The sequence below is a fragment of the Pyricularia grisea genome, assembly GCF_004355905.1.
Source record: "Pyricularia grisea strain NI907 chromosome V map unlocalized Pyricularia_grisea_NI907_Scaffold_10, whole genome shotgun sequence".
Classification (NCBI taxonomy): domain Eukaryota; kingdom Fungi; phylum Ascomycota; class Sordariomycetes; order Magnaporthales; family Pyriculariaceae; genus Pyricularia; species Pyricularia grisea.
The window spans coordinates 578893-593812 of record NW_022156722.1 but is presented as its reverse complement, the minus strand read 5'-3'; the positions used below and the strand labels follow the sequence as shown (position 1 = coordinate 593812).

Genomic DNA, 14920 nt, shown 5'->3' with positions numbered 1-14920 from the left:
GTGGCCGTTGAGAACGCACTCACAGCTTTGAAGCCTGCTGTCTCCAAGACGATGACAAAGACGGGTCTAGCCGACAAAGTGAGCCTTTGTCACGTGGACCCGACCGGCATCGTGGTACGACGCGAGGGCCACGGCTCGGGTGGTGGACCCGACGCCGGCGGATGGAGCGCCGTCGCCGGGAGGGCTGCAGCTCGTCCACGCACGGTTGCTCCCACGCCCGTGAAAAAGCCCGGTAGTGTCTTCCTAGCTCTGGGGAGAAAGAAGCCCGCTGCCCCCGAAGCGCCCAAGGCGAAGAAGCCCGAGCCTGAGCCGGTGGAGGATGATTGGGAGGCTGCGGTTGAGAAGATGGAGGAGACGACAGAAGAGGCCGAGGCCTCATGATCGGCGTATTGACGGAAATACTATCAGGATAGACTTTGGTGCTTTTTTTTTTTTTTTTTTTTTTTTTTTTTTGGAGTTACGTTCGGGACGGCTTGAACGAGGGATAGAGAGCTAAAAGGCATTTTGGTGCCCAAAAGAATGTTGATATTGAGCGGACTAGAAATATGACAGCCATCCATGAGGTTTTATTTATTCTTAAAAGACTGATAGCGCCGTACTCCTAAACCCCCAAAAAATGTGCTATTCCCAATTTAAAATAACAAACAAATCTAACGCGTAGGTCAGGGTCTTGTATTCCTCAAGTCTTGGGTTTTCATTGGATCAGGCAAGTCATAACCCGATGAGCGATTACTGAAGCTCTTCCGTCGACAAATATTTCTGTCAAGCTCCCCTGTTCAAACATGGGCAATTCCGAATACCTCATCACACCCCGCTACCAGCCTGTCTCTCGAGCGGTTCTGCAATTTCAGACGCTCTTTTCAGCACCTGCTTTATCGCTCAAGCCACATTGGAGTCTCGAAACTTGACCAAGCCCCTGAACTGACTACGATATCTTGAGTTAAATCAATAATCCCCAGGGGTTTCAGTTTTTGGCATCCCCTCCTGCAGCGCTCGGGGTAGCCTCTGGTTCCGTGTCGTAGTTTGTCATTTCGACGTCCTCATCCTGCGCTGCACCAGCCTTGGCCGCCGGTTCGGGCGCGTCCTCTGGTGGCTGGCTGCTCTCGGCCTTGACATCGGCAGCCTTTTCGGACTCGGCGGAGACGGTTGCCTTGTCCGTCGCGCTCTTCTTGTCCTTTTGCTGCTGCTGCTGCTTCTCCACCGCCTCCGCCTCCTTCTGCTGCTTCTCGTACTTGGTTTTGTACGGCTCCTTGTCGGCGTCGGACAGTTCCTTCCAGCGGCGCGCGAGCTCCTCCTCCACACTGTCCTTGTCCTTTTCCTTCTCTTCAACGGTCGGTCGGACCTCGGCGCAGTAAACTTCGAATGCGCTGCTGGGCTTCTTGGCGCCCGTGCCGTTGGCGGCCGGGGAGGCGTCGCTGGTCGGGGAGGCTGGGAGCTGAGAGCTGCCGGCGCGGGCGGGTTCCGGTGCGTTGGCAAAGCTCGACCCAGGTGTGGCGGCGCCGGCTTCCGTCCCCGGCATGGTGGAGAGCTTTCTGTGGCCTCGCTTCGTCCTCAGGGGTTTCTCCTTGGGCTGTATGGTTTCCAGGTTGTGAGCATTAGTATCAAGAGGACGGGAGAGAAATTCGGCCATCAACAGGCAAATGTAGTATCTTAATAGACGCCGGTACTTGTAGGCAAGCAAACTTACCGTTGGTGGAGGGCTCGGACTACCGTCAGAGTCCTCGACGTTGGTGCTAGTCCGCTTGGCTAGCTGTTCCAGCAGAAAGGCGCGCTCGATGCGCATCTTCTCGGCCTGGCGGCTCAGGCGCGATAGGCGTATGCGCGAGGCCTCATTTGCCTCCTCGACCTCGGCGGTGCGCTGCTTCAATTGGATGCACTTGCGCCGGTAGGCCTCCTCGACCGATGGTGGCAGGGCGGGCGTCGCTGTGCTGGCTTCGCCGCCGGGATTGTGATCGTCAGCTTGGTCGTCCATGCTCTCGTGGTTATGTTGATGGAAGCTTGGGTAGGTGAGGTAAGGAGGTAAGGTAGGTAGGTAGTTAAGGTAGCGCAAAGTTGTTGAAGTGAGAAGGTGAATCTTGCAAGGGGACGAAAAAGGGTGACAAAACGCAAGGAAGATCTTTGGAAGGTGCAGGCGGTGGCTTGAAGCTTACAGGGAGCCATTTTGTTTGGCTGGTTTGGGTCGGACCGTTGTCGCGACTGCTGATTGATGCTGTTGTGATGAAATTACAAGGGTCCGTTCGATGATGCAAAAGTCAATCAATCCTTTCCGATTTTCGGCTCTTTATCAGAAATGATGTGACTGGTGAGGCGGGCAGAAGATCGATATGAATCAATTGACGACGCGGATTGGAGATCGGACGCGCAAAAAGTGAAGCCGACCGCCCTGCATTTCGGTCAGTCATTACTTCTACAAACTGCCTTCATTCATCTAACCTCCGCGTAGGCCAAGGCCAAAGCTGGAAGGGTACCTTTCTTCGTCAAATGCAGAGAGTTATCGACTAGGGTCCCCTACGGCAATTCCCCGCCAGGTTAGCAAAATTGCCCTCTGGCGTCTCATTGGCTGTAATAGTTTGGAGCCCCGCCTTCCGGTATGCGGATTCAAGTGTTGACCTCCACTACAACTTTTTCAGAAGAGCTCCGACCCCTCGACGCCGTTGTTTAGGGATCATCCGCCGCGCAAAACGCACCGGGGGAAGAGAGCAGCATCAGACACATCACCATGTCGCTCAATATACCAAATGCCCCGAACGCGGGCCTCTTCAACGGAGGATACAACAAGTAAGTTCAGACAGTTTGCGACCACATTAAAAGCTTCAGCTCGGGCTCCTTCTTCACCTCTCCCCCCACCACCGCTACTCGACCGCACACAACGTCACTGACACCAACCAACCCGACCGCCTTTCCCCCTGATATAGCTACGACTCTGAAGATGGCGCAGTCCTGCGGAATATCGAGGCCTGCAGGGCCATTGCCTCAACGGTGCAGACCTCGCTGGGCCCCTACGGCCGCAACAAGATCGTCATCAACCACCTGCAAAAGATGATTCTCACCTCTGACGCTGCCACCATCCTGCGCGAGCTCGACGTCGTTCACCCTGCCGCCAAGCTGCTCGTCATGGCGAGCCAGCAGCAAGATGCGGAGATGGGCGATGCGACCAACCTGGTCATCGTCCTTGCCGGCGAGCTGCTGCGCAAGGCCGAGGAGCTGCTGCGCATGGGTCTCAAGACTGCCGACATCGTCACGGGTTACGAGAGGGCTCAGAACTTTGCCCTCGAGGCGCTGGAGGAGCTCGAGGTCGACAAGGTTGAGGAGCTGCGCAGCGAGGAGGAGCTTAGCAAGGCGCTGAGGACGGTCATTGCGAGCAAGCAGAACGGCAACGAGGACTTTTTGGCCGATTTGGTCGCCGAGGCCGTCCTGGCCGTCATGCCCAAGAACCCGGCAAACTTCAACGTCGACAACGTCCGCGTGGTCAAGATCATGGGTGGAGGCCTGGAGCAGAGCCGCGTGGTCAAGGGTATGGTCTTCTCCAAGGAGCCTGATGGATCAGTAAAGAAGGCGAAGAAGGCCAAGGTCGGTGTCTACACCTGCCCGATCGATATCAGCCAGACCGAGACCAAGGGCACAGTTCTGCTCAAGAACGCCAAGGAGATGTTGGACTTTAGCAAGGGCGAGGAGGCCCAACTTGAGGCCGCCATCAAGGAGCTGCACGACGTCGGCCTCCGGGTGGTCGTTGTCGGGTCCACAGTTGGCGAGCTTGCCATGCACTACTTGAACCGATACGGCATCCTCTGCATCAAGATTCTCAGCAAGTTTGAGCTCAGGAGAGTGTGCCGCGTTGTTGGGGCCACTCCTCTGGCCCGGCTTGGTGCTCCCATGCCGGACGAGATGGGCTCTGTGGACATTGTCGAAACAGTAGAGATTGGTGGCGACCGCGTTACCGTCTTCCGCCAGGAGGACGATGTAACAAGGACGGCCACTATTGTCCTACGTGGCGCTACGCAGAACCACCTCGACGACATCGAGCGTGCTGTCGACGACGGTGTCAACGTCGTCAAGGCCATTACCAAAGACCCCAGGCTGGTTCCGGGTGCCGGCTGCACCGAGATCCAGCTCGTGGAGCGCCTTCAAGCCTTTGGCGACAAGACCGCAGGTCTCTCACAATACTCGATCAAGAAGTTCGGTGAGGCATTCGAGGTCGTGCCTAGGACCATTGCGGAGAGTGCAGGTCTGGATGCCACAGAGGTGCTGAGCAGGCTATATGCTGCTGCACACAAGAAGGAGAAATGGACTACTGGTGTCGACATCGAGGTACGCTGCTATGGACATAAACATGTGGACTATCCTTTGTGTATCAAATTGATGACAATTACTAACAAAACACAGAACGAGGACGGCACCGGCACCCTAGATGCTCAAGAAGAGGGCATCTTGGACCTGCTCGTCTCGAAGCAGTGGGCTATCAAGCTTGCCACAGAAGCCGCAAGGACAGTTCTTTCCGTGGATCAGATCATCGTAGCCAGGCAAGCCGGCGGCCCGAAGCCACCTGGACCGAACCCGGTGAGTTACCCTCCACTACCTCGGTCCCTTATTGTATAGTGATTCTTTAGGACCATATCTAACTTATTCTTCTTACAGAACTGGGACGAGGATTAGATGAGCAAGATACAAACCATGGGAGGTTATGGTTCATGTGGGTGACATCAATAAGGTTCCTGTTTCTGAACAAGAAAGAATCAATGCAAAGATTCGGCGCAGGATTCTATCGTTCCTTATTGGGGAAGTTGACTCGCAGAAGCCCTCGATTCACTTGTAACAACAAAAGCATAGACCCATAGACTGTGTCCTAGGTTGTCAAAAGATCGGCCCATTTGATGCAGTTTAGTCGCGATCGCATGATTGAACTTGATACTTGATTTAGCATGTATATGGTTGTCTAGCCAAAACTATCGATGTTGATCTTTAAAAAATAGCATAGACATCGAGGGAAACACCCGGACGGGTGTGACCATAATTACTTGCACGCTAACCATCTAGCATAGGCTTGTACGTGGGCATTCAATGCATCTTCTACCAAGTAATGATCCCACAAATCTAGTATGCCCAATTTTTCCCCTTCAAGGTGATTCTTAGGCTGTTTAATCGGGGTGCTATTACCTGGGAGCCGCGCGGCTAATGGATTTCTCATGTCAGAATTGGCGATCAATCTCGATCAAAATGTGGGCGTCTGCGTTGGAGGCATTTACAGCGATAGTAACCTGGTACCTACCTACCTAGTAACAACAACAACAACAACAACAACAACAAGATCATTAAAAAAGGAACAGATCTGGAGGGGGTTGACATGTTTGTGTCAAACAAGACAAAAAAAAGCAGGGATGTGTTTACGTTGGTAAACAAGAGTAAACGGTTCGGGGAAACCGTCTTGGTCTTTGTCCCTCGTCCCATGTTTCAAGGAAGCCCGGTTAATTACGGCCGCCGGGTTCCGATAACTATGCGGATGGGGAGGAGGGTGTGGATTGATTGTAGTTGGCATAATAGGTCGGTCTATGATTAGTACAACTATTAGTAGACCCGGTATGGGGATTATAATGGGCTTCCCTGTCATGGTTTTCTTCGAGAATTCTTTTCTCTTTTTTTTTCTTTTTCTTAATACACGCCCATGTACAGCTCTTTTTTCTACGAGGATTCAAGACCTGTGTGGAACGAAGCTATTCCGAAAGAGCCTTGAATCATCATGCTTTCATTCCTATCCAGGGGGGAAAGAAGGCTAACCAGAAGTGTCTTTGGGCTGGACTAGGTATCTCAGTATCACTCTCCGGCTCGGACCGCTCGGGAAATGAAAGTGTACATGGCGAGAGCATGGGAACTTTTTTCTTCTTTGCAAATGTGGAATAGAGATAAGAAGGGGGAATGATCAACAGTGATATTTCTCTCGCCGGGGGTCGTGTGTCCGGTGGGTGGGAAAAGCATACCATTGCTCTTGCTAGCGTCTTGTGAACAAAAACCCAAAGTCTATCCTACCGGTACTTGATTCATGCCTCCAGGTGAGCTGTCACCAGATTTTAGACTTTCCTTCACACCGAACCGACGTCAACCTTGTTCAGGGATTTGTAATGTACAATTGATTGTAGGAATTGGGACAAAAAGATGCAGAAATCCTGGTCCAACGATAGACCTTGAGCACTCGCAAAGTACCGACGTATTCAGATACGAAGTTACGTGGTACAAAATAACTAGGGCATATTTTGAGCATGGCGTGATCGACGGTGTCAAAAGTCAAGCGCAAATTCCTTTCTCAGAGTTGGGCGAAATGCTTGTAGGTGAACATTTCCCGTTCTGATTTCTTGACAGCCCTGTTTTCTTCCGACTCTGGTAGCGTCAATGGGGGAGGGGGGATTTTTCTCTCCCTTTTTTTACAAGGTATCAGCATTCAGTTTTCGCTTCCTGTTTTCCACTTCAGTCTGTACTACTCTGTATTAGTACAAGTGTCTTGATTCAAAGAAATTATACTGTAGTAGTACTCCCACCCAACCCCCACCAGCAAACCACTTTTTGATTCCGTGGCTACCGAGGGCGAAACAACGGGTACGAAAAGTCCTGAGACGTATCCCACATACGACAGCCCCGACTACCACCGTTAGTCTTTGCCGGTCATTTGGTCTTTAACAAGGGAGAAACGAATCGATGCGGGCAAGAACTTTGCAGAAAGAAAAAAAAAGTATATTTACCAAAAAGAACATTCCTATTTAGCCGACATAACCCAGCCCATTAACTACCGCGGTTCAAATGAGTGTCGTCCCAAAGTGACCCGTGATTTGTAAGTTGGGACAAATAAAGGGTTCTCGGTTGAACGTCCAGCGCGAGCGGGGCGATGGCACACAATAGAAGTGTTTTGCGTGCCCTGCGTATACCGTAATTGGCGACTGGAAGGTGTTGTGTTGCCGAATTATATTAATATAATGGTACATATAATACTATACAATAGGTATATTTATTGGCTGGCATTGACCAATCATGCTCACCATGTATGTGGTTCAAGTGGTGCAGATAATCCACTACGGGTACAAGATTCTGCTTACCAAGTTGTTTTACCATGTGCACTATCATATAAGTGGTACTACTATACCCCTACCATTAAGGCCGAAGGTTCAGTAAATACATGCACGTGGTAAACATGGTGGCAGTGGTGATATAATAAGGCACGGACGTCTGTGGAGCCGGTCATCGATGTTACGGAGGAGTGAATGGCCAGCCGAGGCCAGATTTGTACCGAATCATCCGGATGTCAACGGTTTCCAGGTTCCCTTTATCAGCACAGTCGCGATATGTTTTAGATATTTGATATTTGTGGGGTTTTCAATAAAAGGGTTGTATAGTAGTACAGCTTAACCAGATGAAAGCCCAGTAACTGGACCATGGTACAAGATCGGCGTAAAACGACCCTATGGTTGCCATGTATATACCCTAGCAGCGTTGTACTGCCGTACTATATAGGTGGGATGATTACCAAAGGCCAGGCCGCCAAGCTGAGGGTTTATCGGCAGTTGAAAGATAGGCGCCTCTAAAATGGAATGTTAATTGTTTGAGCGTGGTGACTTCCTGCTGTTGTTGATGTCGAAAACCAACATTGTCTTCCTCGACGTCGAGTCAAGTCTCTGCATACTATGGCACATATATTTGTTACACTGTTCCTGAGTGTGGAGCCACAAAAACCGCTCTCTTCAATAGGCGACTTTTACTCCGTAGTCTTGGGCTCCGCGATCATTAGATTAGGAGGCCCGTGACATAGATCGACCTAGTGTCATCCGTTGATGAGCTTTCCCCCCTTACCTACACCCCTGGGAGAAGCATATCTGGTTGATTGTGGACAGAAAGCATGTTACTATTTTCAAATTTCCAAATCTCGTACTAGTTTACTTATCTTGTCTTTGTCGTTTTTTTCCCCCCGCCCCTGCAAAGTTTCAGCGACAGTTTCAGTGCGGTGTTGAACCAAGTTATACACAAATACTAGTTCTAGTTTAAGGAAAGCAACGTGCTGCCACGAGGTCGGAGTAATATGCTCGAGCGTTTTATTGTTTCCGCACAAACAGATCTCCGTTGTCCGAGATCCAATCCAGTAAAAAAAACAAAATGAAGAAAAAGAAAACCACCCGCGGAGGAAACGAAACGACCGTGCAGTTCGGCGTTTAGCTTTTCGCGCTTCGGATCTTTTTGCGCGGACTTGTGAGGACCACTTCAACAAAGCCCATGATCGGAATTTACCGTGGTTCCTCTGCTGACGGGGTGTTAAAGATTGTTAGAGTTTCCAGCCTTTGCGACGTGATAGCAGGTATCTTGCGTGTGCATCAAATCTACGTACCTATGGGGTACATTCGGAAAATGTCTGAGCACAAAAGGACGATGGCATTGACGAGGATACCCCTTGAACTTTGCTGAGATATTTTAGGAGCAAAAAGTTACAAAAGGTTCCTTCTCTTGCCAAGATTGTTGCATTTAATTCGTAGCTAAGGTAGTATGCTAAAGCGTGGTTTTCATTCTTCGGCGCAAAGGTTTGTGGCTTGTGTAAGTGTATACAGGTATTAGATAAATAAATAGATTTATATTCGTCTGTTGGTTGAGCGGCGTCAAATGCGATTACCAAACATCAATGTGAGTCACAGTTCACCAACAGATGCCAAGCTACTCTATTCAAAATACGAATAATTAAGATTCCATCATCCCAAATCATTGAGAAACCACACACTCATGTTTGTTTCAAAAAATTCCCAGCAATGTCCAAGGCATTCACATACCAATGAACAATTAGTTACACATCACCCTCCAGTACTGCTTCAAAGTTATTTCGGCACCAGGGCATCCCAAAACTTTCAATCAAGCGATAGTATCAACATTTATAACACGCCATCTAATAGTAGCATTGGTTACTATAAACAATACTACGTGATCATCGACTCCCCGACCCCTAAACCCGGCCAGGCCGCATCACAGACCTGCCCCATATAGCCCGCCCGTCCGAGGATTATCAGCAGCAGCGATGCGCCCGGCGGTGAGCACCCCAACGGCGATACTCCTTGTAGACGTCCAAGAGGGGTTCAAACATCCCACCCACTGGGGCGAGTCCAGGAGCACGCCGTCCTTTGAAAGCAACGTCGAGGCGATCCTGTCCGCGGCGAGGGCCTACAATGCTCGCAGGGAAACCAACCAAGCAACAGCATCAGGCGACACTCCTCAAAGTCAACACGCAGCAGTTCAGATAATCCACATCCACCACCACTCCCTATCCCCGAAGTCCGCACTGCATCCAACCCACACCATCGCCGGCTCGTCGACCCCGTCCGTGGCCGCCCAACCCTGCGCCGCACCGCAGCCAGATGAGGCAGTGCTCATCAAACACCACAACAGCTCCTTTGTCGGCACGGACTTGGAGGCGCGCCTGCGGTCCGCGGGCGTGCGGCAGCTCGTCGTCCTCGGCCTGACGACGGACCACTGCGTCAGCACTACGGTGCGCTTCGCTGCCAACCTCCAGGTGCTGGGTGGTGATGGTGGCCCCGACGGCAACGGGGAGGGAGTGCACGGCGTCGTGGTGGTGCGCGACGCCACGGCTACGTTTACCAGGGGCGGCTTCGACGCGGAGACCGTCCATGCCGTGAGCCTGGCGAGCTTGGATGGTGAGTTTGCGCGGGTCGTGGAGGCAAAGGACGTCTTGAGTGCACTCGGGGCGTAAGGTGGTAAGCAGGGAAGAGGGGGTGATGGGGATCTGGTAGCACCGGTTGTATAGGGGGTAGGTATATGGTAAGGGGCCGCGGAGATCGCTATAGAGATCCAGGTATAGTATTATCCTACAGGATCATGGGATAGATACCATGAGGACAAGTCATGCATGGACTTGAAGCGCTGGACACATATTCGATCGTGCGAGACGTATAACCCCAACTCCTACGTAGCACTTAACAGTACTACTGGACAATCTTCATGACTTGACGGCCATCACAGTGCTTGCACATCAAACGAAACAAACCTCAACAGGGGTCTCCAAACGTTGAGAACGGGTTGGTTGACCAGCCTGAACTCTCTTACCATACATGTTCGTCACTTATATTGTAGGCATGAGTGGAAAAAGAAGGAGGAGAAAAAAAAAAGAAGAATGAACCGAATCGGAATGATAAGCAGAAAACAGTTCATGAATAGGACAAATGTGCCGCATGGCTACGAACATCCCACCCTGTTCGAGTTCAGAGTTTAAACGCAAGAGTCCGGTTGACGTTTGGGAATGAGTTTTCCCCCATCTTCACAACTGTTTCCGCCCCCAGAATATCATGTTTCAATCACATACATCCAAAGTGGACATGTGACGAGACATTGCGATTGGATCGATTCAAAGACTAAGTGCCTCAAATATACCTACCTACCTTACTCTCTTTCTAAGAACACAGTACTACACAAAATCATACTATACTATGTAGTACCTGGTAATATATGCCACCTATGTGCTTTGCTGTAAGCACTTTCACCAAACCTTGAAATGCCTCGTGCCAATGGTCGATCATTCAATGCAACTTCACATGCCGAAAACAAGTTTTTTTTTTCTTACCAAGTAGGACCTAGGGTTCCCCAGAAATTCCAAATTAGGAAAACCCGTCGGGCTTTTAGTCTTTGTTTCTCAATTCCTTTTGTCGACATTAGAATATCATTGTTTGTTTTCCCGCCACCATTCTTTTGTTTCCCGGGGTTTGCACAAGAGAGAGAAGAAAAAAAAGAGGGGTTCAAACCTCGGGAGATAAAGACCCTGCATTTCGCCCGAATGGATGAACCAGCTCCTAGCGCGCGGGGGAATAGAGCGAGAGGCATTAGATTATCGGGAAACTCCTCCTATTTTGGCAGGACTTGCGGCATCTTTTACTAGTGTACCATGACTTTTTGACTCTGATTCTTTTTACTATCTGTTGGAGGGTGAGCCCCGTCTGAAAACTCGTTCGGATTATCAAGAGTTTGAGAAAAAAAGAAAAAAAAAAAAACGGCCTGGGGTTGGTTGCATTTACCGGTAGATACCATATAACTATTTTGAGCTCGATCTTCTTTTTTTTCTTGTTCCATGATAGCGTCTTTTTTTATGTTTGCTTTAGTCCAGTTTAGGTATGCAGTATGCCGGTGGCGGGCGCTGATCATGGAAGAGAGCTTTCTCGATGAAGAAGGAGGGTATTATGTGATCCACGTGGTGTGTATGCATGGCAGAAGCTAAATCTTTAAGGTTGATTGGGCGGGAGCGAGAGGGCCAAGGTCTGTGGGAGGGTGGTGTGACCAGCGAACACACCTAAATCAATGGCTTTTTTTTCAGATGGATCAAGTTCCGGTCCGCGACGGGCCGTTATATTTTGTTCTATCCTTGGTTTAGGTCTTGTTCTTCCATACTATCTAGAACTAAAAACAAAGACAGACTATACTAGTTCAAGCAGTTGTCTAGTACTACCTGCTGTAGGTACCTTACCTAAATAGTACGTATACTCCAATCATATACATACAAACAAGACAATCATGCAGAGCCTCAACCCCGCCTTGAATTGATTTGACACCTTACTTTTTTCTTTTTCGAAGCCAAGAGATAAACCTTGATATTTGACCGAGATTCTAACGCAAATTGCATGTAATCCGAGCTAGCCAAGTACCTTTTAGGGCAGTTGAATAACAAAAGAAGAATATAACCCCGCAAAACCCCGTTGGGACTGACTTCAAAACGTTTGTACCTATATTACCATCAATCTAGGTCGAGTATCATCAAGCCTCCCCTCCCTTTCCGTCCCCTCGCTTCTGCCTCAGCCCGAGTCAGATGTAGGTCCGCACTCCCGGCATACCGGCAAATCGGGACTAGAATCGGTAAAGCAAGAGAAAAAGCAACGAGCACGAGGCACGGATCTTTTTTTTTTGTTCTTGTTTTTGTGGTCTCGTAGAATTCTTTTGGGTTGGTTTTTTCTTCTTCTTAAAACAAGATACGCACAGACGCCAAGGTTATCGGTACTGCAGAGAGGGGGAGCACTGGGCATCCTGGAGTATGTAGGCCTTTTTGTCTTTCGGTACCAAGAAACAGGCCCCAACAAAAACCTGAACAATCGAACGCTATCTGACGACATTCGGTCCCCTTGTGCGGGTCTACCCCCCCTCCCTCAATGGACCAAACAAAAAAAAGAGCTGTACGAAGTTGCGTGGAGACTGAACCAGACTTTTGACTCTCGGTAGTAGCGTAGAAAGCATATTTTCTTTTGCCTATCATATTATGTACCTGCTACTTTGGTAGTATCACTGGAGTAATATTCCAGACCAGCCAAGGGGGCATGTTAATGCAGTAGTGCGGATCTACTGCAAACCGAAAAAAATAAGGAACCCTCCTTGCCCACGTAAAAGGGAGAAAATTGACGAAACAAAAGAGAGAAAAGAGAGCCCACAGCAACCAAACGTTTACAACCCGCGGATGCTATCTCGAAGCGAGTGAGTGAATACGCATCATGATGGCAATGCAACACCGCCGGAAATAATAAGGGAGAAAGGAAGACGGACTTCGCAGTTGAAGATAAATTACATGCAGCCTTTCTTTTGTGTGTCGAGAACCCCATATTATTATGTACGCACTACCTGGATCGCAACCTCATCTGCAGGATGATAACATCAGCTGAAAAAAATAAAACAAAGCGTGGATCGGAACTTGATCAAGTTTTTTTTATGCTCTCCACACAGAAATTGACATACTGTACAGTTAGTACAAACCAAAAAAGTCAAACTTTTGCGTGATAATCATTACGCTCCTCCTCCCGTAAGACGAAGATTCTAAATGACCTTCTCTTTGGCCGATGGAAACCCTGGCCCGTCCAGTCCAGACCAGACTCAGGGGTAAATTTTGCCGATCATTAGCTTCATCAGATGGTTTTTTTTTTTTTCTTCCTCCTTCATTTTGCCAACCTCTCCAGACAGAAGTTACGTCGTCGGTCTTAATCAACGGCTGGGTTAGTTTATGTTGCAGATCCAGATCTGCACAGTATCACTGGGTAAACACGTTTTTTTTTTCCTTTTTTTTTTTTTTTCTCTTTTTTTTACCTACCCTCCCCCTCCCCAAGCAACGAACGACAGTTGCATTCCCCCCCGATGAAAGTGTTTGGATGGTAGGTACTCCACAGGTAATGCCCGCCCGCCTGCAACCACCCCCTGGCGCAAATTCTCTCTCGGCCCTTTGCGGGCTCTCTCTTTCTCTCTCTCTCTCACCTTCACCGTTTAGGCATTCTGTTCCGGACGTGGCACTCCGTAAAAATATACGTGAGCACTAAGGAATCTCGGCAGTGGTTCCTGCAGTCAGCGGGCCGGTGAGAAGAAGATGCTTGTCTTTTGACAGGTACATAGACACACACGCAGGGAGGAAGCACACAAAAAAACGGAGTCCTTTTGGCTCTTCGCCCTTGCACAAAATTTATTTTCTTAGTAAAGCCTCGCCACCCTATAATTGATCTTATAATATTGTAAATTAAGTACTAGTAGTATCGGGGAGGAAAAGAATCAATCACAACGGTCCTTATCCTGAAAGTACGAAGTACCTAGTTGGCGCCGTAATAGGGGGTGGCGCGTCTCATGCCTGTACGTCGCAAAGTTTGCCCAGTAAGAAAAATAAAAAAAGAGATAGAGAGAAATGATTTCAGGTACTTGCACACCTTTTCCTGGTCGTTTTGGTACCGAACCTCACCTCTTTTTCTCCCCCACTCACCTTGAATCCCTCTCATGGACCAGACCTTGGCCCCTTGGAAAAAAAAACAACCCCTACCCGTCCAGGCCCTCCCTTCCCCCAGTTCGTCATCGGGAGCTACCACGTTACTGTATCTTAAACACTTCGCCCTGCTGTGCCGGGAAATTCAAGAGGGGCCAAACCAGAATAAAGGGATCAGGCTTCCAAAGGCTGGGTGCTCGTGGGCAAATCAGGCTCGGAAAAAGGGGGTTCCCCTGCGGAGCAGGCAGGAAAAGGAGGCCGGGTCGGCTTCCAGAGGAAAAAAAAAGTAGATCCAGTAACAAGGGGCGAGGGAGGGGAAAGAATGATGGGAATGAGAGAGGATCCATACGGGTTTGTTTCCCGGTTCCCACAACATTTTTTTTGCGCCATTTCGACGGGACTGCCCTTTTGCTACAATGGGTAATATAACTACTCTTAGTTCAAACCAAGACCGGGATCAAGTATGCTCAGAATGGCAGGCAAGTAGGATGAAGGAACAAACCTACCTACTCACTGACCTTATCTACAAAAGCCACGCGAAGCTCACATCTCTTAACGTTGCTATAGGATTTCCTTATATGACAGGAGTTAAAATTGGTCCCTGGAGACTGGAAAATTGACAGGGCCCCATGAAGGAAGAGAAAAAAGAATAGTACTGCTTGGCGATGGAAGTCGAATCCGTTTACAGTAACCAGCAAGGCAGGATGGAAAGTCGCTGAGGGAGATACTATTAACGCTAGACCAAGTCGAGTAGGCCGAGGTAACACTCGGGAAACGGGAAATGTTCCCATCAGTACAAGGGGTGGGCTCGTTGGTCGAGATTTCGACTTGCGCTGTAGGTTAATTCAAAGTGGACTGATCATCATCATCATCATCCAAAGGATTTCTTTTTTTATTTACAAAAAAGGCAGTAGTGCTTTGCCCCAATGGCGAAGATTACGCTGTGGTTGGGAGCTATTTTTCTCTTGAACCCGTTCCGTTGTATAATTGTGATAGTGATTGTGCCGCATCACCACCTCAAATTTGATACCGTCTAATATCTTACGTACGTACAGTGGTAGAGAGTCCGAGATTCGACGCAAGGTGACAAAAGTTGAGGCTGACGGACCTTTTTGGACTGTTGGGGGCAAACCGGCTTGGGGACTACGGATGGGAAAAAGCGAAAAAAAAAAAAAAAAA

At 49.2% G+C, this 14920-nt stretch overlaps 3 protein-coding genes across 3 annotated transcripts; 2 read left to right on the top strand and 1 right to left on the bottom strand.

Annotated features, from left to right (window-relative positions):
- Nucleotides 1-415: 415 nt before the first annotated feature.
- PgNI_11699 (uncharacterized protein) lies at nt 416-1972 on the bottom strand (the record flags this gene model as incomplete). Its single annotated transcript, XM_031131664.1, has 2 exons — nt 416-1570; nt 1688-1972. The coding sequence occupies 2 exons, from the start codon at nt 1970-1972 to the stop codon at nt 965-967; spliced, it is 891 nt and encodes a 296-aa protein (XP_030976553.1). The 3' UTR covers nt 416-964.
- Nucleotides 1973-2667: 695 nt separating this feature from the next.
- On the top strand, nt 2668-4984 carry PgNI_11698 (uncharacterized protein). Its single transcript, XM_031131663.1, has 4 exons — nt 2668-2778; nt 2916-4308; nt 4384-4557; nt 4636-4984. Exons 1-4 carry the CDS (start codon nt 2720-2722, stop codon nt 4651-4653), a joined length of 1644 nt encoding a protein of 547 aa, XP_030976552.1. The 5' UTR covers nt 2668-2719; the 3' UTR covers nt 4654-4984.
- Nucleotides 4985-9034: 4050 nt separating this feature from the next.
- Nucleotides 9035-9724, top strand: PgNI_11697 (uncharacterized protein; the record flags this gene model as incomplete). The annotated part of the gene is made up of 1 exon (XM_031131662.1): nt 9035-9724. One exon carries the CDS (start codon nt 9035-9037, stop codon nt 9722-9724), a length of 690 nt encoding a protein of 229 aa, XP_030976613.1.
- Between the last annotated feature and the right edge of the window lie 5196 nt (nt 9725-14920).